This window comes from Meriones unguiculatus, chromosome 1 (assembly GCF_030254825.1).
Source record: "Meriones unguiculatus strain TT.TT164.6M chromosome 1, Bangor_MerUng_6.1, whole genome shotgun sequence".
Taxonomy (NCBI): Eukaryota; Metazoa; Chordata; class Mammalia; order Rodentia; family Muridae; genus Meriones; species Meriones unguiculatus.
Genome location: NC_083349.1, coordinates 55,601,680 through 55,628,374, shown reverse-complemented (window position 1 = coordinate 55,628,374; position 26,695 = coordinate 55,601,680). Strand labels below are relative to the sequence as shown.

The following is a 26,695-nucleotide window of genomic DNA, read 5'->3' as shown; positions in this document are numbered from 1 at the left end:
CAGGAGTTGCTTTTGAGTCTGCATGTTTAGTGCTCAGCCCTCTGCATCTGTGAGGCTTACACTGTTTAACTCATGTGTCCTAAAGGCAGCTCTCACAGCTGGCGGACTTTACAGATTTGCCTGTGGTCAGCCAGGAACTTGCAAGCTGGAATACCTCTGGTTACTCCTTTGAGGTTATAGCCTGCAGCATGTGAACGCTGATTGGAAAGGATATTGGTTTTTCTCCAGGTTGTCACTTTCTCTGACTCTGGCCTTGAACTCCTGGGTGGTACCTGTTGGTATGATCCACAGCCTTCCCTAGGTTCTAACTGCTATTTTTAGCAATACCCTTGTGTAGGAACTGCTTACCTGTGATGGTTTGGAGGAATCACTTTGATTGGATTAAAGAATACCTTGAAAACTGATTCCCCCTGCATGTGTAAGTGTTATTTCCAAAGAAGATGGTGTAGGTGGGCATGGGGCATGCAGTCCAACCCTCCCTCCTTTAAGTCTAGGACATTCATCTGTCCTTCAAAATCAGAACTCCTGGCTCTTGAGCTTTTTTATGTCCAAAGTATCTAGCTCTCAGGCTTCTGATCTAGGACTTTAGAATCACACCGATTCACAGGCTTGTGGACTTTTCTGAGCCACATTACCAGTATCTTTGAGTCTAGTTTGCAGGGTACCTATCTATAGGACTTCCCAGACTCCCTACTTGCAGAGACTAATCCATCCAACACAGGTTACATATACACGATACCTTGTTAGTTCCGCCTCTGGAGAACCTAATATAGACTCCTTAAACTAGGCAATGTGCTGGTGGTCTCTGAAGCTCATTCCAGCCCTCTTCTGAACAGAAATCTTTGCTTATGGAGCCAGGGGAAGGAGTTCCAGACAGGGCAAAGCTCAGGAAAATGCAGTCAGCGAAGTTGAGTATATACAGTTATCCACTGAGAATTTCTTAAGGCTAGTTTTTCCTTTAGATGAGTCCTGTAGACTATGTACCCTTTTCTTTGAGTCTGTTTCCTTATTACTATTTTTGGAATCCAACTCTCAGTGTACAGCTTACAAATTCTCAAGATAGGAAAGCTAATGATCTTCAATTATTATTTTGCTGTTCTCTAAATTCATACTTCCATTTGCTCTATTTTTTTTTAAAGAAAGTATCTTGTATGTACAGGCATTTTGCCTGCATGTATGTCTGTGCATTATGCATGCAATGTCCTTGGAGAATAGGAGGGGGAGTCAGAGCCCACGGAACTAGGGTTACAAGGGATTGTGAGCCAACACATGGGTGTTAAGGATCTGAAGCTGGGTCCTCTGTAAGAACAGCAACTGCTCTTAACCAGTATGCCTCTCTCCAGTCCCTGACATGTATTTTGACTGTCAGAGTCACCTCTTCTCTCTCCTCGACACAGAAGGTAGCCTACTTTATTACAGACCTATCCATAATAACAAGGCTGCTAAGGATCAAAAAGCTTTTCCAAGCAGAGCCAAGAATACATTATGGAAATTAATGACCTTTCTCAAAGTTCATCTTTAATTTTTGAAGAAAAAGGGAAACACTATATTTATTCTGTAGTTTTCACAGATATTAAATAAGAAGGGAAGGGAGGGAGAGATTTCCCATTACGTTTTAGCTCATTAAAAAAAAAAAAGTACTCTCATATAAACACAAGCTTAAGTTTAATTGAAGAAAACTTTCATTAACAATGAACAGGAAATTAACAATGCTTACCAGTCTTTAAACATCATGTACATTATTAATATATACTGTATATTTTCAATCAATTCCACTCAGGCTCAATTCAAGAAACACAATTATAACAGGTTTTATACAAAAAATACTCCACTAAGAAAGTAGATAAACTGCACAAAACAGTACAAGTATAATGTGCATAGCAATATAGCTTGAAGCATCTATTTATGGCTTTGTTTAAATCAAAACTATTAGGGGAGTAGGCCCACCTAGGACCTACAGTTACAGTTGACATATGTAAACTGTTCACATCATTTTTAGGCACTTGCTAACAATAGTGTTTAATCCCTGAAAAAATAAAATAAAATGCCCCCAACCAAAAAAAAAAAAAAGTCACAAAAAAAAATCCAAGAAAATAACATGGGTACGTGTTCTCTTTTTAAACCACCCACTCTTATTAATGCATGCACAGAACTGAAAGAAAATAATTTTTGTGTCATAAACTTTCTGTGCAAATTTACATAATCAAGTACAAAAATATGTACATTTTGTTATATACAAAAAAGCCCTGAAGTTTTGATCCAATCAATGAAAATGTTATTAACATGTATAGTAACAACAAAACAAAACATTACATAGTACATCATTTTCTAACTCCATTACCCAATAAGGCAAAAAAATGCAAATGTGTATGGTAAAGTTAAATCAATGGACTGTTATGAAAACGTCCACTCTGAAATTGTTGGGCATGTCTCTTAGGAATTTTTCTTAAAAGTTATATGTAACTGCTACTGAGTCCATCTTTAATGCTGTGCTCCTCTATCTTCAAACGCCGCTATTAATACCATTTTGGATTGTTGGTCAACCTGAAAAGTTACTAATAAAAATGGTCTGTCCTACTGTAGACATGTTTAGGTAAGAACAGTAATTAAACAAAAGCAAAGATATAATCTGCTTTGCTAACCCTGCTTCAAAATATTATCTCTGTAAAAATAATTTTTTTTTTTAATTTTTCAAGAAAAGCCATTCCCTTTGAAGTGTTTCTATGTTCTTTTTTTTTTTCATTTTGAAAGGATGCCAAGCAAGGGAGGGAAAAAAGCCATTTGGTTATGGACACTTCCAATCAGATAAGCACAGTTCTGTGCAAGGGAATCACTGGAAATTCAGGAAAATTTTGAAGTTCAAGTGGATTTAACAAAAAGTTTATTTCTCCTCTGGAGACTGGCCCATTTACTGCAGTGATTGAGCTAGCCACAGGAAAAGACCATCATCTTGAGCGGGTATTCCAATCTGATTCAGGCACAGTAACAGCAACAGGAGTTACTTGCCCAAAACTCTTCAAGCATTATTTCAAATTTAAGTACAGTCCAGTAAGATATAGCTTCAAAGGAACTCAATACTTTTCAAATGAACTATAACAGATAAAGTAACTTTATCCAAGCTCAGTCCATCTTAACAAGTAGTAACAAACTCAAGTGTGAAAGGGTTCTTCTCCACCTCCAGAAAAACTGTCAAATCTGTAAGGCTGGTGGGAGAGGAAAGGGGATGAGGCTGTCCACCATAACCCTCTATTCAGTCTCTTTATTCAACTGGGAAAACTCTTTTGTCAAGAATTTTCTTAGCCCTACCTTTCAAATAGCAATAGATGCATTTTAAACAACTAAATAAAGGTCTATCTGTGCTAATTACTTTCTTTCAAAAACATGTATAATTGTGGCATTTTCAAGTACCACACATAAAGCTTTTTGTTCTTCCACAGAAATATAACCAACTCTTTAAAATGTCCAAAAACTATACCGATGTAGAAAATGCCTGCATTATGGTAACTTGACCCATATTTTTCCTTCATCTTATCTTTTCCTTGGTAATCACAGTAAGTTATTCCAGTCCCGAGTAGCTTCCACTAAATGTCTCTGCCCGTGGCCAGCCCACACATCCTGATTGTCAAAAACCCTACCACAGAACCAGCAGTTAAACTTGGCTTTCAAGACATCTTCAGAGGTAGTTTTTACAATCCGGTAATTATTTTTGCTTGTCTTTTTGAGTGTTAGTTTAAGGACAAATCTTTCTTTTACAGAATTAACAGGTTTAAGCATTTTGTGTCTCTTGGAAAAGTCACTGTAAGTTGTTTCAGAAGTGTTATAACAAACCGGTTTCAGCAAAGCATTAATAGTTGTTTGTGACAATGAAACCTTCAGTACACGTCCATTAAACTTTGCGATAGTTTTCATTACACGTTCTACTTCTGGCGCATCTGCATCAGGATGGTTCAAAACCACAACTGGCTGGTTTCTCCTAGGACATTTCACAAGCTGTTTGGAATTAAAAGGGAAAAGTCTCAAAGTTCTACCTGAATCCTTTGAAAGCCTAGGTCTGCAAAATCCAAATGTTTCCTGAACATCTTCAGCATTAGCCCTTTCTTTACACTTTCTATGCAATGCTGATTTTTTCCTTGGAGGTTCTTGGTAATTATCAATGTACTTTCGTTTACAGCTTCTGTTTCTAGATAAAAAGGCAGTTTCAAAGTCTTGACTTATACGAGTTTTAATTTTTGCAAACTTATTTTTACATGTCTGCCTCTTGTTGAAATTTCTCTCAATTGTACAATTTGCTTTACATCTTAACACTCTTGTTCCTGAATGTTCACTGATACATACTAGCTCCTCAGAAGATTCTGGGTGTGCTGCAGTAGAAGGAAGAATTTCACTTGCCGGCATCAAATCATCTACTGATAAGGCATCTCTTGAAGATTCTGGCTCTTTCTGCTCTCCACGTACAGGCGGTTTGGATGGTAAAATCTCCTTCTGGAATGTGGGTGCAGAGCTGCTTACTGAAAGATTATTAGCAGCACTTAAACTTAAAACAGGATTTAAAATTTTCACCAGTATTTTCTGTGGTGCTCCTTCAGGTCTCTTTGGCTGAATATATTGGTAAGTACGATTTTGGACTAATTTAGGCTTAAGCAGTTCAGTATTATTTGGCATCATACACTTAAAAAATACAGCTTGTTTACCATCAGGTATGAGGGTGTAGAGAGATGCTTTTGGGAAGTTTTCATTCTGTTGCTTTACTGTACCCAAGATATTCATCTTAGGGCCTTGCTGCTCAGGTAGAAGGCTGGGAAAAGGAACAGCTCTCAATGAAGAACTTACTGATGTTTTAATAATATAAGGACCTTTCAATGGCAATGTATTCTCTGAGCAAGTTCTCGTGTTCACACAACTGCCAATACTGGAACAAAGTGCAGGTGTTAGACAGTTACTGTTGTGTTCTGCCTTCAGAAAAGGCGTTTTGCAAGGTTCCTTATTCACAGTTCCATATTTATGAACATCCTCAGTCTTGACAGTGCGAACACCTTCAGGATTCCCATTATTAAATGTCAAAACCATTCCAGGTTTCTTGCTGATGAGAGAAGCAGGTACATTCTGTGTATTAACCAACGAAAGTGGTCTTCCAGAGAAAACATGGATTCCAGGTTTGTTAGCAAGATGCAGTGGTATAATATAACCTTTTGGAGTTTGAACCAATAAAGAATTTTTCTGTTCTGAGGTTAGAAATGGATGTTGAACATACACAGGACCTGAATTTTGTGTTGTGGTTCGGAGTTTGTCTTTTAGAAGTTGTTGTGTTATTATTGCATCTGACTGAGTTTTAAGTAACGTGATGATATTTGGAATTTTACCAGTCACCTCTGAATCTCTCACATCTTGTAATACTGACAGCACTCGCTTTTCTCGTCCAGTACAGTTTAAATTCGGATCATTTGCAGGCATGCTAACACCTACACTGGCAGATGGAACTGGGAAGATGTCTTGCATTTGAAAGTCTTTTGAAGATTCCACTATCATTTCTTCTTCCTCAGCTTTTTTAAGTGTTTGGTCGCAATCAATTGGAAGGTTTTCACTAGGAATGTTGTTAGAGTCTTCCTTTATATCAGATTTTGGTTTTAATATATCTTGAAGTAACTGGTTTACTTCAGGTGGCAAAAATTCTGAAGCCTGTTGGCTCTGGAGAGAGAAAACAGATGTGATTCTAGGCATCAAAGGAGAGCCAGCACTGTGAGTATCGACCCATTTAGGCTCTTCAGTCACACTCAATAAATTTTGGCTCTCATTGGTGAAGAGATTTTGTTCATCAAAGTTTTGTATTTCTTCTAAATTACATGGTTCTTCAATCTCAGTTTTAATTTTTAAAGTTCCTTCTTCGCCATTTAAAGGGCTGACAGATGCTAACAGGCTATCCGAGTTGGAGCTCTCTTTTCTCATTAGTGGTGAATCTGTATCACTATCACTAGTTGACTGTGGATTAATTGTTTTGTTTGAAGTCTCTCTCTGGTTTTCACACACTGCTGTTCTTGAAAACCTATGTTTACTATTCACCTTTGAGTAATTATGAAAAGGTAATGATCCTTGGTTGGAGAACTCAGAAGAGTTGGAGGATTCAGAGTTGACATAATTAATGCAATAGTTATGCATATCTTCACAACTGTATGCATTTGGCTTAGTTGTAAGGGTGAGTTTATCCGGACTTTTGATGGTGGTGTCTAATATATCTGGATGACTCTGAGTGGTATGATTTTCCCATAAGTCAAGATTATCTCTTGCTTTAACTTTCGTAGTCAAACTCACCGATGCAGTAACTGACTCTGATGTTGTTGGCAAAGAAGATAAACTTTTATTGTCATCCACTGTCTCAAGCATATTACTCTTTTCAGATACGAAAGCCATTTCTTTTTCAGAAATTACTTTCCTGGAAATCACAGGAGACGAACATGAAAGTGAAGCTGCTTTCACAAAATCTGTGTCACTCACCTCAGTTGTTACTCCACTTGAAAATCCAGTGTTGTCCAAAGCCTGGGGTTGCAAATTAGCTGTACTACCCTTTTCTGTGTCCGTTTTTAAGGCTGGTGAAGGTAAATTCTGTTTATTGTTAGGCAACAATTTTATTACAATATGCTGTCTCCCATCTACCATCTTGAAGCCCATAAACTTAGCACTGTAGTTAGCAGGAATTGTTATCTTATTATTTTTCACCAGCAACACTGTAGGCCCTTGAACACTACTCTTCACAAAACTTGAAGTAGCATTTGCTCCCTCATCAACTTTATTATATTGCCCAATGGAGAGCAGAGTTGACTTTCCTGACTCTGATTCTGTGGGCTTATCACCATTCTCACAGTGCAGCCTTTCACCCATTTCTTCATTTAATTGCTCTTGACTCTGGTCTTCAGATTTGGTCTGTGTTTTGTTCACTATAGTAAACACTTGAGCATTTTTTCCTATACTTTCGTCATTCCCACTGATAATTGTCTTACGCTTCCAAAACGTCTTTGTTGGACCTATTCTGTATCTTTTAAGTATTAGTTTAAGTCCTGTTGTAGTCTTTGCCACTCTTTTATCGTATTGGTCTGTTTCCAGTTTTTCTTTTGCATATAAGTGTTCTTTATGCAATGTTATGACATGTCTGATAAGTTGGTCTTTATGGATGGCACCATAGCTACAGTAGTGACAACTGAAGGGAAGAGTACTAGAGTGGACACGAAGGTGGTTCTGAAGCTCTGCCTTGGTAAAACACAGGTGAAAGCATTTCCCACATTTATAATGCATTTCTTTGTGTCTATGAATGTGCTGAACAAATGTGCCGACATCCTGGGTAAAGAATCTACACTCTTGACACTGAAAATTTCCATTAACACAATGCTTAGATGTGAAGTGTTTTGTCAAGTCCAATAAAGTATATGAACGCTCACTGTTACAAATATCACATTTAACAAAAGTGTTCCTGTGGGTTTTTCGGTGTTGTTTAAATATCTGGAAGTCATTTGCTGAAAAACTACACATTTCACAAGGAAATGAAGGCAACTCACCATGATGCCACGTTTCAAAGTGTTTCTGCAAATCATTTGGACTATACTGAGCACTGTCTTGGCATTTCAAACAACGAAAGTTGAGTATTTTTGCAGACATATTTACACTCTCGTCTTCAGCTCGTTCAGATTTACAAAGCAGTACACACTCCTTGGCACAGCTTACAGTCTTTACTCTGATAGATTTCCTTGCAGTCTGTGGTTTACTCTGAAATAATATTTTGTATTTTTCAACTTCATGTTTCGTTAAAATTTCATTTGGAATATTTATCTTGGGCAAACTAATGTTCACGTTTTTAAGTTCATAATGAAAACCAGTGTCAGAAATTTTTGGTGTAGGTACTGATCCAATAGTATCTGCTATTTCATTTTTTATATCAAATTTTTTCAAATTAGTTTGTTTTCCATCACAAAATAGCTGTGTCTGTTCAAATGGCATGATTTAATTAAGCAAAATCCAGTTTCTTTTGTTCTAAAAACTTGTGAAGTTATTTGCGACTTAAACACAAAATAATACTGAACTGCAACATCTTCAAAATAACCAGGATTTTCCTCGAATCAATTCACCTAAAATTAAGCAAAGAATTGAAATTTTCATCACGAAATTAAAACTAAATTTCATATTTTTACATTCATTGTAATCACACACATATACTAAAGACACAAGGACCTGATCTGTTATCAACACCCAGGTGGACGATCTCTGGCATGAACTCAGTGGCTGGCTCTCCGATCACTTCCCCCTCGGAGGTCAGCCTTAACAGGCCACAGAGGAAGACAATGCAACCAGTCCTGATGAGACCTGATAGGCTAGGGTCAAAAGGAAGGGGAGGAGGTCCTCCCTTATTAGTGGATCTGGGGAGGAGCATAGGGGGAGAAGAAGGAGGGAGGGTGGTACTGGGAGGGGATAAGGGTGGGAGCCATAGCTGGGATACAAAGTGAATAAATTATAATAAATGATAATAATTTTAAGAAATTAAAAATAAAAAACACCCAGGTGTAAAGCAGGTTTCATCTAGCAACATAAACAGTGTCATTTAGATTCTGGTATCTCTCCTTCACTTTGGTTAGGCACCAGGTAATACCAAGATGACTGTTCAAGTTCAAAGGCAGCTCCCTTCAAGGTACAAATTTAATAAAAGAACACATTACTCCTCCAAAAGGAGGACAACCTTGGTCCCAATTTTCTGAAATGTCATTCCCTACAATAAGACACATTTCTATAAAGGACCATACCTGATTTACAGGCCACTCACAGGAACCAGAGATGTAAAATACCATCAAGCATGAACTCACATTAGGGATTATAGGATGCTTCCCTAAAAGAAAATCAGAGCATTATTACCAGATGGTAAGAATGGACAAAGTAAATAAGAAACATACATACATGAGGTTTTCTGTTTGTTCCTTGCATAAACAGAGTATTACATAAAAGACTTTCACACATTGACTTTCTTTACTCCTGTATCACAGACTTCTTTCTAGGAAGACCAGTGCACACAGATCTAGTTCTGCTTCCAATGGCTACAGAACACTTCACATTCTTCCTGCTGGTGGAGCTTTAACTCCCACTCTTCTGCTACTACAAAGGCTGCTGCTACAGGCTCTGACCAGAGAAACAGTATCTAGGATTCATCAAGCTGAACTGCTCATGACTGGATGACTTTGTTCTTGTGTTTTGTCTCTTGCAACACATATATTAAAAATATAAATAAAAGTTATTTTTAATAAAAAGCTAAAACCAACAAAAACCCGAAGTCAGCTCCATGGACTATCATTCCATGTCACATTTATACACATAAATATTATCTGAAATATCTGAAAGATAACTAGATAGACATTTGTTTTCATCCTAATGTGTACTTCTGCAGTTCTAAGAATTCCTTATATACAACAAAATTAAAATCATATACTGGAAATGCTATTAAAGAATTATAGACATTAGCTTTCTCTCTAATGTATGGCCTGTATTTATTTTTTGTGCATCTCTCTGAACTGAAATACAGTGTATTCTATGAATAACATCAGAGCTAAATATGTATTTCTCTTTTTCTTACTTATTAAAAGGGATTTAAATTAAAGTGACTGTTGGTTGCAAATTACAATATAATAAAAACTCAAAACAAAGTAAAAATACATAAGCAAGCTTCTTATCAACTATTTTGTTGCATCACATTAATAAAATTTCAAATCTAGATTTTCAATAATGATATTAACAAGGACAATTGTCATCAAAGTCACTATTTGATCTGATAAGCCCAATTCAGGAGAGCAAACTAAGTTTACTGACTCATACATTTTTTTGAAATAGTGAACCTAGACTGGGATGCTTAAAACTTTAGTATTACAAAAAGTGGGCTGGAGAAAGGGGTTACAATGAAGGTCATATGAAGGACATGGAGGTACTAAAATAAGAAAAGCTACTGCAAATAACTAGAACTGTTGAGAAGCCAGGATATAAGGATGTCTAATTGAATACCCTCCTTCATCTAAATGGAGATTAAAGATAATTCAATAATAACTAGATAAGAAAATACTTAATATACAAATAAATACCTTTAGCTTTTACTTAAATTTAAAAACTGTCAATGCTGAATGTCAGTATGGGAAGAGCTCATATATTTCAGGTAGTTGAGGACTTGTAATTTGCTCTCAAATTCCAACTCTATCTGGAGAATCTATCTATTCTAGAAGTATGTTCACCCTGTAAATGTGTAAGCAATGCCATCAGAGAACAACCTATACTAGAGCTGCCCCTTTGATTAAAAAAAAAGAACAACTTACACTATAGATACCTCAGGTAACATAAGACAGAAATTTTATAACTTTAACCCTCCACCTATTAAGCTAATTTTTATTAAAGTCCAATTTTCACCTCCACCAACAAAGATTACTAGTTTAAACATGCTATTTAAATTATGGTTTTACTAACTCATAAGTTTGTCAACACCCTATGTCACTGCAATAAGACATTTTTGTAAGAGCATTAAAATAATCTGGAGCTTCCTACATGATGGCTAATAAAGCTATAGGCTTTTTTCCCTCTACCAACTGACCACTGAAATAACAAGAAGACTTAGTAGAGAAAAAAGTTTTAAGATCTACAAACAAACAAATTCCATAAACATATTACAGAATATGACAGGAAATGGCTTGGTGAGAAGACAATGCTGGCCCACTAGCAACCATCATTCAAAAAAATGTGTTTGTGACACTGGGTCTAGCTACATTGCCTGTGTAGCTAGCCTCAAATTTCTGGGCTCAGCAGTTTTCCCACAGCAGTCAGTCAGCTTGGTCTACGCATCACATTCAGATACTAATCACCACTTTGATATAGGAGGAAGTGCATTAGGAGACACTCATTCAACCAATATTTAATGAATATCTATTACACCCAAAGTAAGGAAGTGAGGAGAATTTGTCCCCTTTATCCACTAAACATACCTTAGGAGAGATGGAGGCTTGAATGAAAGGTCAGACTGGCGCTATTTGGGTGACAGAAGGCTCAGGCCAACACATGAGAAAGAAGAAAGGAATCCTGGGTTTTTCACCAAGTCCAGAAGCCAGGAAGAACAGGGAACTGCTAGTATCAACTGTGAGAAAAGATGTAATGGGAAAATTATTACTGAACACAAAAGAACCTTTTTGTACTAACAGATAACTTACTCTGCCCAGTACTGTCTTTTTCTAAGTTATATCTATGTCAGAAAACAAAACAAAACAAAAACTCCTAAAGTTCCCTTCTCCTACTAACTTAAAATCTGCAAAAATCTTCTTTTATCTCATCTTAACTTCTGACGTGACTAGAAAAAAAATAAGCAAGAGCTGGACATGGTGATGTACAGCTTTAATACCAGCACCTGGGGGACAGAAAATTTCTGTGAGTTTGGGGCCAGCCAGGGGCATTTGGTGTGTTCAAGGCTGGCCAGATACACAATCTAGGGAGAGCTCTCTGGGTGACAGAAGGCTCAGGCTGATATATGAGAAAGGACAAAGGAATCCAGAGTTTTAAGCTGAGTCCAAAATATCTGTTTCCTTCTTTCCTTCCCCCTACACACCCACTCATCAGTTTATCCAGTTATTTCTGCTTCTCCTTTTAGTTTGTTGTCTGTCTGTCTTTCTTTTAATTCATGTATGCTATATATGATCACAGCATCATATATAACCTGAGGTTATATAAAGAACAAAACAGCTAATGTTAAAAGTGAGACAAAACATCATGAGAAAAAAATATTTTAAGTAAAAACAAAAAGACTAGAAAATTTTTTCCTTCCTTCCTTCCTTCCTTCCTTCCTTCCTTCCAATTTATTCACTTTGTATCCCAGCTGTAACCTCCTCCCTGGTCCCCTCCCAAAACCCACCCTCCTTCTCGATACTCCTCCCATGCCCCTCCCCCAGTCCACTGATAGGGGTCCTCCTACCCCTCCATTTGACCATAACCTATCAGGTCTCATCAGGACTGCAGCCCTTGCTCCCCTTACTAGGGTACCCACTTGAACACTGAGCTGCCATGAGCTATATCTGTGCAGGGGTTCTAGGTTATCTCCATGCATGGTCCTTGGTTAGAGTATCAAGGACTAGAATTTTTTAAATCAGTTTTTCTAAAAGCCAGGCAAAAGTATTATTAGGAAGAAAATATACAATTCAACACAATATATCTAGTAAAAGATTTTAGTTTAAAAGACAAAATGAAATTATATCCAAATGTGGTAAAGGAGTTATCTGAAATGGGATTAAAGTATTCATTATTTGCACCAACTAGTTAGGTAGCTATACCCAACACCAATATTAGCCGGCTATAAATGTTATGAGATATGAAACAGACATTTAGTTTTCAGGGAAAGGGGAAACTCAAGAGTTCATTCTCTATCTAGTAAAAACTTTCAAGTGAGAAAAAACAAAGACGCAGTGACTGCATGATAAAAATCTACAACATGCAAATAAATAATGAACAGCATTTACTAGTATAGTTAGGAAAGCAGAAAAGACTGGAAAAAAGAAATATATACATCATCAAATACATAAAAAATTCATGTGGAAAACTGACAACAATTTGTCACTGCAGATATTATAAAAAGAAAATGTTAGCTGCTGGAAAGCAAATAGGCAGACAGTAAATGACCAAGAGCACTTAATCTCTGCCAACAGCTGGTAAAGTCAAGAACTGTTCCATCTTATACTCTGAATTTTCACAAGACCCAGTAATCGCAGCACCATGCAGCAGGAAAGCTAAAGTAAAGAGAAATTTGGAGAAAGCTACTTGAGTTTTAGAGCTAAGATTCCCTACCAACTCTGTCACATAGGAAACTGCTGTTCTTCCACCATAGTAGAAACCTAAAAGTATATGCTCTGCAAGGTAAAACAGAATGTCTAATGTGAAGAGACCAAGCTAGGGGAGAAAGTGAGTACCATAGCAAGAGTGAGAGCATGTCATTAACCATTTACAAACAAAACACAAACCTCTACTCAATCTCTAGTGTGGCTCCTAAACTAAAACATAGCTGCTGATTATTCCTGAGCCATGTCACCAGCTCACAACACTGGTATAGAAACTGGGTATTTAGGAAAAACAATTATGGACTTGTATCTCATGTCATGTTTTAAATTTTTTTATAATTTATTTTTACTATAGTTTAAAAGCTGTCAGTCTACAATAGATTAGGGTTTAAAAATTTTTTTCCTACATTTTTCAGTCAGCTTGAGAAGCACTGAGCCAAAAACAGAGGACAGGCCACGCCCATATACAGTGGAGATCAAATGTTGTGTTTATTAACTCATCTATTAATTCAGAAAGAACTTCCATCAGCTTTCTAATCATTACCAAACAGTTTAAAGACTGATTACTAGACATCTAAGGCAATCCCTAAAGTTAGCTCAGGATTCAGACCAAACAGAAGGAAAAAAGTAACTGCTAAAACAGATATTAATACACCTCTATTTTAAAACATTTCCTAGGTATATAAGAAATAATAAAAGGTACCAAAGAACAACAAAAACAAAAAGGCTCTTTGAAGTAGAAAAATACAGTAAATGATACTAGAAACAATGGTATATGTGGCTAATCCTAATACTTGTAGAAGGATAAGAATGACAAGTTTGAGATCAGCCTAAGCTACAAAGTAAGACCATGTTAAAATAATAAAACAACTAAAATGTAATAAAATAAACATTCAAAAAAGTGGGAAGCAAATGAGATAACCTCAAACACTAGAGCAAAGTAGACAAGTCAGGTATGGCTGAACACACTGGAGGCTGAGACAAGACTGCTGCTACTTTAGAAGCCAGCTTAGGGTGCAAAGCAAGACCTGTCTCAAAAAGGAAAAAAGCAAAAACAAACAAAACAAATGAAAAACAAACAAAACAGAAAAAAACTGGGTGAGAAGGCTAGAGCAACAACTGAGGTTTCAACATTGACCAACAGGAATTCAAGAAAAAAGTTAAATCACACAAAAAGAGAAGTCAATGAAATAACTTGGAAGGAGGTGGGTTAAGACCCAATTTCCCTCTGTACCCTCAAACTGCCTAAATCTGGCACACCTTTGGCTCTTCCTCCCAAGTCCTGGGGTTATAGGTATTGAGGTCCTGGCTTAAAATAATTTTTTAGAGGCTAGGCAGATGGCTTAGCAGTTAAGAGCAGTGATTGTTCTTCCAGAACAGGGTTCAATTCCCAGCACCCATATTGACAGCCCACAACCATCTGCAACTCTAGTTCCAGGAGATCCAACACTATCTTCTGGCCTCTACCGGCTCCACACATGTAACTAGTTCATATACACACATGCAGGTAAAATGCACTCATGGTGCACATACACACATGCAGGTAAAACAGTAAGTTTCTGAATGCACAACAACCAAAAATTAATTTAAAAATCTAGAGCATAATGAGTTTAACTGTCTTCAAAAGTAGCACTCACCTTTGTTTTGTGGCCTGACCTTAGTTTTAGCAGTGTTGGTTCTGAACAGACAACACTTTGCACTAGCATATCCTTATGCATCACAGTGTCAATCAATACTGCCTGAAACACCTCAGCTCAGAGTCAACAGCCTTGTGCTATGAACTGCAATTTTCACTGTACATGCAAAATCTTCTACTTATAGAAATGTAATGGCTAATTATAGAAGACAGAAAAGCTTTTAGTATTTCTCCTATTATTCCTCAGCATTTAATTAGATTGTATCAGGCAGAATGGTTGATTTAAAAAACTTATTTGAATTGCTAACTTGAGTTTCATCAGCAAGTGAAAGCCCTTGGTGCATAAACCTAAAGAGTTCAAGCCTTAGAATACAAGCAAACGATGGAAGGAGAGAACTGTTGCTACCAGTTGTCCTCTGACCTCTACACATACACCCATATGCATGCCAACCCTGAACAAAATAATAATAATAATTTTTAAAAAACATCTTGGGTTGCGATTAAGACAGAATTTCCAATAATTTCTGAAGTAGCCCTAAACATATATTTCTGCCATTATGTATTTATAAAGTGATGTTCTTGGCACTGAGGATTATAAAATCAAAATATTGATCAACGGTGAAAAAAACCCAGATGCCTTCTGCCCTGCAGTATCAAATACTTAGGCAAATTGTAATTCTTTATATAAAAACAAAACAGGCACATCCACCATATTATCCTGTAAATCTGATTTAGCCTTTACTATGATGTAAATTTATATATATCAGATAATTGTTTTAAAACAAGTTTTTATGATTATTAGTAAATATTTAATTTGTATAACTATTTTATAAACCTATTTACCTATGGTTACATAAAAATTTCTTGGGCAAAGAGGGTCATGAGAGGAAATAATTTAAGAAGCCTATATACATAGTATACTAGGGATGGGGCGGTTATTTGTCTGTTTTGAGACAGGGTCTCTCTACAAAGCCCTGGCTGTTCTAGAACTCACTGCATAGATCATGATAGCTTCAAACTCATAGACATCCACCTATCTTTGCCTCCCCAGTGCTGGGATTAAAGGTATGTACCACCACACCCCACACCTGGCAGAATATTGTTTTTGTTTTAGGAGTAGGGTAGGGGAAGAGAGGGCATCACCACCACCACATAATCCACAAGTAATCTTACTCTATTTTATCTTCAAAATATATCTTGTATCTTTACTCCCCTTCTCTTGATATTCAATATTCAATGTCATCGCCTTAGTTTGGCCACTCAGTCAAGCTTTAACTTGAGGTAAAGTAACAGTCTTCCTAAGTGGCATCCATGACACCCTCTTGTCTACTACATTCTTCTAAGCACATTCTCTAAGGCTGGAAAGATGGCTCAGCAGATAAGGGGAATAGCTGCTCTTCCAGACGACTAGGGTTCAATTCCCAGCACTTACATGGCAAGGCACAACCATCTGTAATCTTAGTCCCAGGGGATCTGATATCCTCTTTTGCCCACCATGAGCACTGCACACAAGTGGTGCAAAGACACACATGCAGACAAACACCATGCACAGAAAATAGTATTTTAAAAAAGACAAATAAAATTAATTCGCTAAGCAGAGGCCAAATAATCTATCAATAAAATTAAGTCACAGTGTTCCTTAACTCTTACCCTAAGTCCATTTGGGCTAATCTAACAGGTTACTATAACAGCATACTATAGGCTAAGTAGCTCATAAACAATAGATATCTATTTCTCATAGTTCCAGAGTCTGGGAAGGCCATGATTAAGGCACTAGCATCCCTTCTATCTTCCTAGTTAATAGATGGCAGAGAAATAGGACAAGAAACTCTTTAGGGTCTGTTTAAGAAGAACACTAATTTCATTCATGAAGATTTGTCTTCATAATCTAATCCATTTCCAAAAGCTTGGCCTCCTGCTATCACCACAGTGGGGAATTAAAATTATTCAGTCAGCCAGGCCGCAGTGGCACAGGCCTTTAATCCCTGTACTCAGGGAGTTTGAGACCAGCCCGGTCTACAAAGCAAGTCCAGGACAGCCAAGGCTACAAAGAAACCCTGTCTTGAAAAACAAAAAAAGTTATTCAGTCTATAACATTACAGCATTTAAATTTTCATCTTTTTGCAAGGACCTGACAAAAAATAATACCTGAGGTTAGAGAAATGACTCAGTAGTGAAGAACACTCACTTGCTGTTCTTCTAGTCTGATTCCCAGCACATGGATTAAGTGATTCCCAGCCACCTGTAAGTCCACCTACAGAGTTATCTGACACTTTTGGTGCAGAATGGTACCTGCACTCAAATGTGCATATCCACACGCAGACGTAGGCACTTCAACATAATCTGAAACTATTTAAAAACTGAACCACCGTATCCTTGTCTTTTGTCTCACTTCTTCTCATAGCACACTCACCATCTGTGAGTGTACTCCAGCAGGCCACCGTGGGTCCTGCTCCTCATATACTCCTTTCCTAACCCTGTGTCTGCATGTTACTCCTCCTGTTCTAGCTCAATCTCCAAAGGGCTACATTCCTTTCATCTTTTGGTCGAGCTCAAATGTCACCCCCTCAGCAAGGCTTTGTTTTTACCTATTAATCACCCCCTCCTCAAAAAAGAAGCAATGAACTCTATCTTATGCTTTTTATTAGACTTTTATAACATGTTGGCAATATTTTAACTATCTGCCAACTTATCTTCTAACTCTACACTATGGAATGAACTAAATAAGGACTGTATCTATAATGCTCTTTGCTGCTCCACAGTGCTATGCTTGTAGTCAGCACCAAATTGGTGCCAGTCTTTTGCTCTAAGTATTAGGAGTACGACAGAAAAAAATCCCTCCCCTAGTGGAGCTAATATTCTACTATTTAAACAATAAAGTACACAGTTATTCTATTTTAAGGGAGCAAGAGCAGATGAAACTCGGGGGAAAGAAGAATCAGCGTTGTAATTTTAAATACAGTATCAGGAAACTTTCACTTCAAAAGTTCTTATGGGGCTTTGGGTGAAGCTCAGTGATATTTGTCTAGCATGCTCAATAAGGCTGAGTTCGATCCTTACCACAAGAGAAAGAAGAGAGTCCTAAGAAGTTAAAGGGAGGGGCTGGGACACAGGTGTGGTTGCACTTGCTTTTAGTACCTGCGCTCAGGAAGCAGAGACAGGTGGATCTCTGTGAGTGTGAGGCCAGCCTGGTCTACAAACTGAGTTCTTAGTCATCCAGGGATACACAGTACAACCCTGCCTCTAAATAATAAACAAATGAAAAGAAAGAAGTTGAGAGAGATAGCATTCTAAGCAAAGAAATATTAAATGCCAAGATCCTGAGTGTGTAGCATATTTGTATATATCAGTGTTATTGGATCAGAAAGCATGAAAAGCAAAGGAATGTAAAATCAAAGATATAACATGGAAACAGAAATAGGGCTGGGTATCCCAGAAGCAGAAAGACACACATGGTATATACTCACTTATAAATGGATATTAGACATATAATATGGGATAATCATACTAAAATCTGTATACCTAAGGAAGCTATTCAAGAAGGAGGACCCTGGGAAAGATGCTCAATCTTCATCCAAAGGCAAACAGGACAGACATCAGAAGAGGGAGAAAACAGGGAACAGGACAGGAGCCTATCACAGAGGGCCTCTGAAAGATTCTACCCAGCAGGGTATCAAAACATATGCTGAGACTCATAGCCAGAGTGCAGGGAATCTAATGAAAAAAGGGGGAGATAGAAAGACCTGGAGGGAACAGAGGTTGCACAAGGACAGCAACAGAACCAAAAAATCTGGGTCCAGGGGTCTTTTGTGAGACTGATACTCCAAACAAGGACCATGCATGGAGATAACCTAGAACCCATGCACAGATGTAGCCCATGGCAGCTCAGTGTACAAGAGGGTTCCCTAGTAATGGGAACAGGGGCTGTCTCTGACATGAACTCATGGGCTGGCTCTTTAATCACCTCCCTGAGGTGGGGAACAGCCTTACCAGTCCACAGAGGAAGACAATGAAGCCAGTCCTGATGAGGCCTGATAGACTAGGATAAGATGGAAGAGGAGGAGGACCTCCCCTATCATTGGATTGGGGAGGGGCATGGGAGAAGAAGAGGGAGGATGGGATTGGGAGGGGATCGAGGAGGTGGCTACAGCTGGGATGCAAAGTGAATAACCTGAAATTAATAAAAATAAAATTAAAATTAAAAAGAAAAGAAACAGGGCCTGAAGATGCAAGCAATGTAGTTTCACGCTGAATGAGACAGGAATCAACTTCAGTAGCGATGGGACATGAACTGAATTATTCTTTTGTTTCTTCCTTGCAAGTGTCTTGGACATGCTTAGCAAGTACACTCCCACTAACCTACATTCCCCAGTCCCTGAACTACTTTTAAAAGAGACCATCTGGGGTTATTAGTAAAAAGAAAAAAAAAAACAAACAAAAAAAACCTTGGGAGAGATATGGAAGTTATTTATAATGGAGCCAATTTAGAGATTATTATTATTATCCTGTTCAAGATGATAATAACAAAGCAGAATCTAAAAGGCACAGTCAATTTCTGAACTGATTTTGAAGAAAGCACCTAAAAGATTTATTGACCTATCTTCTCTGACATAAAGAGATCTACCAAAAGCAACTAAAACTTTGAACTAAATAACTAGAACTATAAACCATTAAGTATTCTAATATAAATAAAATGTTATGTCAAACATTTACTGGAAAAAAAAAGCTGGAGAAATAGCAGGAACGTTTATCAAAAGGTCAATTATAACCACGCACAATTTGGGACATCTCTGACATTCAAGTGGAATTGTATAATGAGTACTCTATGACATATACAGAGGTCTAGTTAAAAAACAAAAGTTCAGTTATCGTCAGGATATGACTGTGTTTGTATTTACGTATTCAGGACGCAATTAAATCACCAAAGCATAAGTAAACAGAAATGTTCAAACCCTAAAGCCTCAAGATAAAACAACATTTAGGAGAAAAAGATGAAGAACAGTAAATGGGGTAAAAAAGAAACAGCCACTCAGACTAAAGCTAAACGAGATGTGGTATTCTAAAAGCAAGGTGACTCAAATGGGACTGATCAATTCAGTGAAGTGAGGTAAGAGAGAAACTACCACTAATTTTAAGGTCTCAATCACCAGGAACAATGGCTAGCACAATTCTGAAGGAGCTAATAGAGAAAGCAGAATAAAATATATTTAAGGAAAAAAAAATGGGAACAAAGCTGCTAAATAGACAACTCTTTCAGGGAATTTACCACAAAGATCTACAGGTAAAACTGAAGTCATTTTGTTGTTTTTATTTTTTAATAAGCAAAACTACAATAAAATGGATATTTATGAAAATAATCTAGTAGAATTTTTAAGCTGAGGACAGAAGAAAAAAATGTGTGTCCTTGGTAGATCAAAAGCAGTAGAGTGGAGTTTAGAATAAATTGGAGTCATACTTAGAAAAGAACACAAAATTCATCTATGGTAACTGCAGGAGAAGACACAGATGCTAGCAGGTGAATAAATCTGTGAGCACTCGTGGAACAAAATGTCTCCTCACATTTACCAAACGTTGGCAAAATATAACCTATGGGCCAAATTTGGCCAAAAGCCTTTTCATAAACTGTATTGAAACACAAGCCGTATCTGATCGTCTACACATTGTCTATGATAACTGCCTTTGCTATCACAATGACAGCTGACGGCAGCAGCAGAGGCTGTGTGGCCCACAAAGCCTGAGGTGTTTACTATTTGTTCATTTACAAGAGAAGTGTGAAAACCCTGGTGTGCTTAAACTGTCAACAATCTTAAATTTGAAGGTCAGCTAATTTGGCTCTGAGAAAAGAAGTAGCATAGCTATGAGACTATGTTGTCTAGAATGTAGACCCTAAATAACACCAGCATCTAGCAAGCAAGAGATAAGTTAACTTTTATGCCCTTCCTAGTACTCAGTTCCAGATGGGGAAAAAAAAAATTTTTTTTTCTTTTTCTTTCTTTTTTTTGAGACAGGGTCTACCTGGAACACACTATGTATATCAGGCTGGCCTCAAACTCACACACAATCTCCTACTCTGCTTTCTGAGTGCTGGAATTAAAGGAATGCCTCAGCATGCCCTTTAAGAGAGGAATTCTGTAAGTAATCAAATATTATTTAAATTTCATTAATCTCATTTATCAGACTTTTGTTATCTACTGCCACATCACTTCTGAACTGGATGTATCTTAGAAGTACAGTTTTTGTCTGTTAATAACAGAGCTCTCAAAAAAGGGTGAGGTAAGAAAAATCAGTTTAAGGAACAGACTAGCATTCCAAGTTAAATATGATCATGTGTTTATTGAGGGCCTAGAAATTGAATGTAGAGCCTGATGCATGCTAGGCAAACACTATAGAGAGTGTTTAAACTATAGCCCTATCCATGACCTTTTGTTTGTTTAAGTTTTTAAGACAGATACAAGGCCTTTACCACAATATATAATTGCATGCCACTTTTGTATACTTTATATTAACATCAACAAAATGGCATTAATAACTGTCTATAGAGCTAGTACTTATTTTTACCTACTACTTCTTGAAATGAGAACCCTGTGAAACATCCAAACTCAAATACAGTCTTTTTCTGATACTCATATAGCAATAGTAACCATATAATTTCTGCAACATACAATAATCTAAATTATTTTAGAATGTAATTGTGCTGCAATTTATTTACTTAGCTTCATGCAATGCCTTCACTATTCATGATGTCATGTTTTCTACATAGAACACATCAAACATGGCTTTGAAAATTCTTTACCTTCATCGTTATTATACTATGGAACAAAGTATCATGCAAATCTGGCAAGACATCAAGCATGTTATATAAAAGAAGTTACTCAAGGAAGGAATATGAACATAACCTGGTATCAATTCAACTTTGTTGTTCTATTCAATATAGTTGTCAGACATTAATTCCTAATAAATAAAAAAATATGGCTCTGTGAAAAAGACCCTAAGAAGAATGCAATCTATTGAGAAAGTTCATGGAAGAACATGATTATGATTACCAAGTAATATATTGGCTATTTTAGTACATACTTAATGCATTTAGAGAGAATTATAAGATATCATGGCGCCCACTTTAAAGACACCTGAACCTAACTAACACAAACAAGTGGCAAACATCTTTGTGTTGAGGGCAGACTAAACCATGTTTTTGTACAAGGGCACAGTGTTTTACACTACACTTTTATAGCTCTTCTTCTAATACCATGGATTTGTTGGCAGTTTTTGTCTTTCTGTCCACATCAGGACATTCAGATACTTATCTCAGAAAACCAGTCATAACTCTTTATTCTCCAGTTCCTTTTCTAACTTCAAGTAGATACCATTAATCATAATGTAAATATACATTGTTTTTAATACACTGACTAGCACTTGCTAAATTACAGCATAGACTATGGCCATTTATAGTTTTAAAACATGTTTCTACTGTATTTATTTTTATTGTTCATTATCCAGAAGCCCCTTCATGCTACCTATGTATTTAGTATGACATGTTAAAACCAGCTGTTAAAACAAAACAAAACAAAAACATTAAATAAACCCAAAATTACTTTTTTGCTTCCTTTAAAAATAAAAGCTTCTGGAGAAATCTCTTCAATTTTGGCCAAAAATAAAACTCTAAGGTAACTTAGAAAATTTACTAATATGTACGCATTTCATTTATTTAATCCAATATTAAAACATGCAAACTTACTACTTAATAGACTATCTATTGTAATACTCTAATCCTTCTCATACCTTTCTCCCAGGAACAAAGGCACACAACTTAATGCTTGGACAATGTCATAATCAGGTACAGTGATCAAAAGAGATGATATCTGGAAATGAAAACCAAGACTTTAAAATTTTGACAATGAAAGTAAACTGTTTTTAGCCCTTGTCAATTACACTTCACATCTAACCTACGCATTTTCGTTTATTTTTAAGCTCCTCTGTACTTATGCCTAAGTATAACAATGATACCCAGTGATAACATGCTGTAACTCATACAATACAAAAGTCACAACTCCAAGTGTAAGAATCTTTCTAATACAACAGCACCATTTAACACAATAAAAAGAAAACTGGTCTTGCCTCACCCAAATCACAAAAGCAAAAATAGTATCCACATCTGATTCTGAACCACTCATCCCAGAACTACAAAAGCATCCTAACGATGCTCATGCTACCATCCCATGAAAATTGCCCACCATGTGAAGCCAGTATGAATAAATTAATAGATTATACATGAGAGCAGACAAATACAAATTTCAAAACTTTGTAACAACCCTTTTATCCTGCTTACAGTAAAAAATCTTCTAGTTGAAGAAATGCAAGATTCACACCTTGCATTTAAAAAAAAAAAAAGAGAAAACAGGAAAGTTGAAAGACTGGTCACAGTAAGTGCTCTACAGGGCACAACGTTTCAGTAAGAATCCCAAACAACTGCAAAAAGTAGCAATACAAATACCTTAAAAGGGCATTGAAAGATCTTTTTTGAAACCAAACTATATTTAGACCAGAAAAAAAAAATTCCACTCAGAATATTTTAAAATGCAGCAGCTTTTGGAATCACAGTATACTATTTCTAGAAATGATATAGGAAGATATGAAGTGTGCAATGATAAAATCAGTATTTTAAAGTTTATATACTATGAGCTCACAGAGATAGTCATTTTGGCTGATGTCCTTTTATCTTTTCAAACATTAAACATATGTTTTGAATTGGTAACTATAATTTGGCAAAAAGGAAAAAAAAAAGCGTTTACCTACAGCACAGAATGCCAATACCCCAAAAGTGTGAATATGAGCTGTCTTTTATGAATGTCTCAAAAGAAATACAGCATTGTTAAAGGACAATAAATGGATCTGCACAGATCTGCAGACATAACTTATAAAATGTCAGGGAATTTTAGCGAGTCACCTAAAATGCTCTCTTCACGCTGACCATACAAACTTTAGAGCACATTCATATCAGACCTGTTTTGCTGAAAAAAAGAGCAACTCAATTAGTATTAGTAAAAGTGCCCAAAACCAAACTTTCAAATTAATGACGCTCCTACCACAATGTTAATGGTTTTCACATTGCATCCCGGATATAATCACAGACAGTTCAACATTCTCATGAATTCCTTAAAAATTGACTTTTTTTTTCCTATTTTCAAGACTTCTGAAAAAAAAATTTAATCCACAAGCACTAAATGTCCCAAATTTAAACCTAAAAAGCAAAGTGACCCATAAGTTTTGTTTTTCTAAACTTTGAAGTTCCATCTGTTCCACTGGTCTAGGTAAGAGTTAAAACACATTACCATATATACATTCAGCCTGTATGCTTTGAATTCCCAAAGCCATCTACTCAGAGACTACACACTTAACAAAGAGGACACCATGTTAAGAACAGATTCAAGATGGAACCTACAAGTGAAAAAGCCAGTTACAAAGAAATCCATCTGCCACTGGGTGTGGTTGGGGGGGAGGTCGGAGGGCGTCTACAAAGAGGAGCACTTTTTTTTGCCCAACTCTGAAGAGGGCGCAGGGTGCGAGCGCCAGGGAGCTGGGAGTCTATGCAAGGAGCAGCCCCCAACAGCCAAAGACTGGGCCCATAGTAGGGATGCCGTCGAGGCGGGCCCGCGAACCTACAGCTCGGGGGGTGCGGGCTGCGGGCTGTCCATCCCGTCTCCACCAGCCGCGGAACCCGCCGAGCGAGGGCTTCGTGCGCCAAACGCCCCGCGTCGACCCCAAACACCGCGCCCGGTCCGCCCCTTTCTCCGGCGTTCCGCTGCCCCTCGGGCGCGCGGAAGTACACGGCCGCCGCGCTCGCGCCCAAGTCCTAGACTACGAGGCTGTGGGGAGTTCGTACGGACAAACTTACGCCAAGCCGGAGCTGAGGCGAGAATGACCACGCCTGACAGCTGGCCAAAGCCCCGGGTTAAAAACCGCTGGCTTCTCTAGAAAAACTTTGCGGCAAGTTGGGCGGAAGCGCTGGATGGACGGGACTATTTAACATGAGCTTCCTTCACAAGAGGCGGACCCCTAGACCTTTGGGGGACCCTGACGCCCCACAAATTCGCCCTTTGCCCCTTCCTGTCTCCCTGCGACTCCCGACCTCCTAACTGGTCTTGGCGGCTCCGCACACAGGGAATACCTGTCGTGGTCCCCATTGCCTTGCGAGTCCCAGATGGCGGCCATTACCCTTCCATCCGGGTATTGCCGGAAAGCCGGGCGCAGTGCTGCCGGCAGCACACACTGCGGCGGAGGGATCCGCGCTGCACCTGAGGCGAGCGGAAGAGAACGGCGGCCGGAAGGGCCCGCCTCAGCCGCACGAGAGTAGGCCATGGCGCTGAGGCCACGGCCGACCTCGCCCTGATGCGCCTCCCCGTGTCCCGGCTCGCCACTGCCCCTTTCCTCACCAGCAGCGGGGATCCAACTGCCGGTGGAAGAGCACAAAAATGGCCACTGCGCTTCCCAAGTGGACTCCAGAAGCAGAAGCTGGTGCGCTTGGCAAGCCTTGGCTGACAGGAAATGGTCTCAAGCCATCCCCGTCTTTGCAAATGGTGTCTCCCCAGTACTTACTCGGATCACGCAAGTTCTGGTATCCCTTGAAGGCCTGGCCGATGGAAGAAGCTGACACCCCAAAGCTCTGGCTCACGGGGAGCCAACACTGAGTTCAAAAGCGGGGGGTCATAGGCTATCCTGAGAGGGAAGGTCTTCTCCCAAGGCGGACGACCTCATCCCAAGGCCTGGATGGAGTCGTCTGAGCGACGGAAGTCCTGTCAGCGAAGAAATACCCTGTACACACGACAGTCTCAAAAATGGAATCCTTGCCCCCAAGAAAAGAATCCTCTCCCAACAGAGACGAGAGCCGTATAGAGTTCATTCTTGGCTCATCTCTTTCAAATGGTTCAGAAGCCAAGCCTACTCATCTCACTTAGTAAATAATTACCTACCTAAAAAAAAAAAAAAAAAAAAAAAAGAAAGAAAGAAAGAAAAGAAAAAGCCAAAGCACAGTAGTAATTAGGCGGAGGGATGTATCAAAACAGTCAAGCGAAACTATGAGAATTTTGGCTTCGACTGTATAAAGTAGGGTTTTGTTTTTTTGTTTGTTTGTTTTGGTGGGGGTAGCAGGGAGTATGCCTGGTACACACGAATTTTTTTTTTAAACCAACTTGAAAACTTTAGTGTTTTCATTGTTTTAGAATATGCTTTTGAATACATTAATGTGCCGTCACACAGATTTTTCTCTACCCTTAAAAAAAAAAACAAAAAAAACTAATCCCCTTAGTCTTGGGTTGTACATACATTGTTGTGCAACAGTTCACCAAAAAAAAAAAAAAAAAAAAAAGCAAGCTGAAATTCTCATGAGTAGTACCAATATAACTATGAAACCGAAGGTGGAATCTATTAAATATGAAAAGGGAATTATATGTTTACAAAATAGTTTTGTGTTTTTTCTTTTGAGAGGCCCGGATCAAGTTGTTTGGTTTCCCTGTGTAGCAGAGGGAACTCCCTTTGTAAACAGGCTGGCCTCAAACTCACAGAGATCTGCCTGCCTCTGCCTCCCGAGTGCTATTATTTTTCTTTAATAACAATGTGCTCATTGCTCCAGACAAGAGGACATGCATTGCTGAAGAGAAAAGGGGAGCAAAGCTTGTTTTTAACAGGAAAAAAAGTCAGAAATATGGGTAGTTAGTTTTGTTAAATTTTTTATATTTTACATGAACAAAGAGCACGATTGTGCTTTGAAGTAATCCCATTAAATTTTATTTTCACATATACACCTTGAAAGCATGCATTAATGCTAGAAGATTCAAAGTATGCATAGTATGTTAAATAAGCTAAAAATGCTGAGCTCTTCCCTTTTACTGTTTTAATTTCTATCAAATAACTCAGTCTTTGCTCTTTTCTGAACTCTGAAGTTAACAAAAAGTGAAACAGGAAGAGGAGATAGAATGTAAAACTGCAAAGGAATGAATGCTGAATAATAGCTCAAGAAAAGATTCTAGAATGTTCCATACTTAAGAAGGATAGTTAATGGGAATAGGATAATGTATTAATGCTTTCAGAAGTTTGTTGCTCTGACCAACCTACTGTTAACTAACAAACATGGGGCAATAACCTCTGAGCTTCTCATAGTAAACCTGGTGGTGACAGTCACAAAGTTTCCTTCTTGCTTACAAATATTTTTAAGTGTATTATTAATTCATGGGCATTTTACCAT

At 37.9% G+C, this 26,695-nt stretch overlaps 1 protein-coding gene across 3 annotated transcripts; it reads right to left on the bottom strand.

Annotated features, from left to right (window-relative positions):
- Positions 1–1,648: 1,648 nt before the first annotated feature.
- Positions 1,649–24,860, bottom strand: Znf518a (zinc finger protein 518A). 3 transcript variants are annotated; one of them, XM_021633067.2, is made up of 5 exons: positions 24,623–24,860; positions 22,237–22,316; positions 10,989–11,137; positions 8,781–8,863; positions 1,649–8,111 (listed from the first exon to the last, which is right to left on the bottom strand). In XM_021633067.2, exon 5 carries the CDS (start codon positions 7,981–7,983, stop codon positions 3,547–3,549), a length of 4,437 nt encoding a protein of 1,478 aa, XP_021488742.1. In that variant the 5' UTR covers positions 7,984–8,111; positions 8,781–8,863; positions 10,989–11,137; positions 22,237–22,316; positions 24,623–24,860; the 3' UTR covers positions 1,649–3,546. The 3 variants fall into 3 exon arrangements, with proteins under 3 accessions (XP_021488742.1, XP_060245327.1, XP_021488743.1); XM_060389344.1 differs by lacking the exon at positions 24,623–24,860 and adding an exon at positions 24,350–24,575; XM_021633068.2 differs by lacking the exon at positions 24,623–24,860 and adding an exon at positions 23,897–24,194.
- Between the last annotated feature and the right edge of the window lie 1,835 nt (positions 24,861–26,695).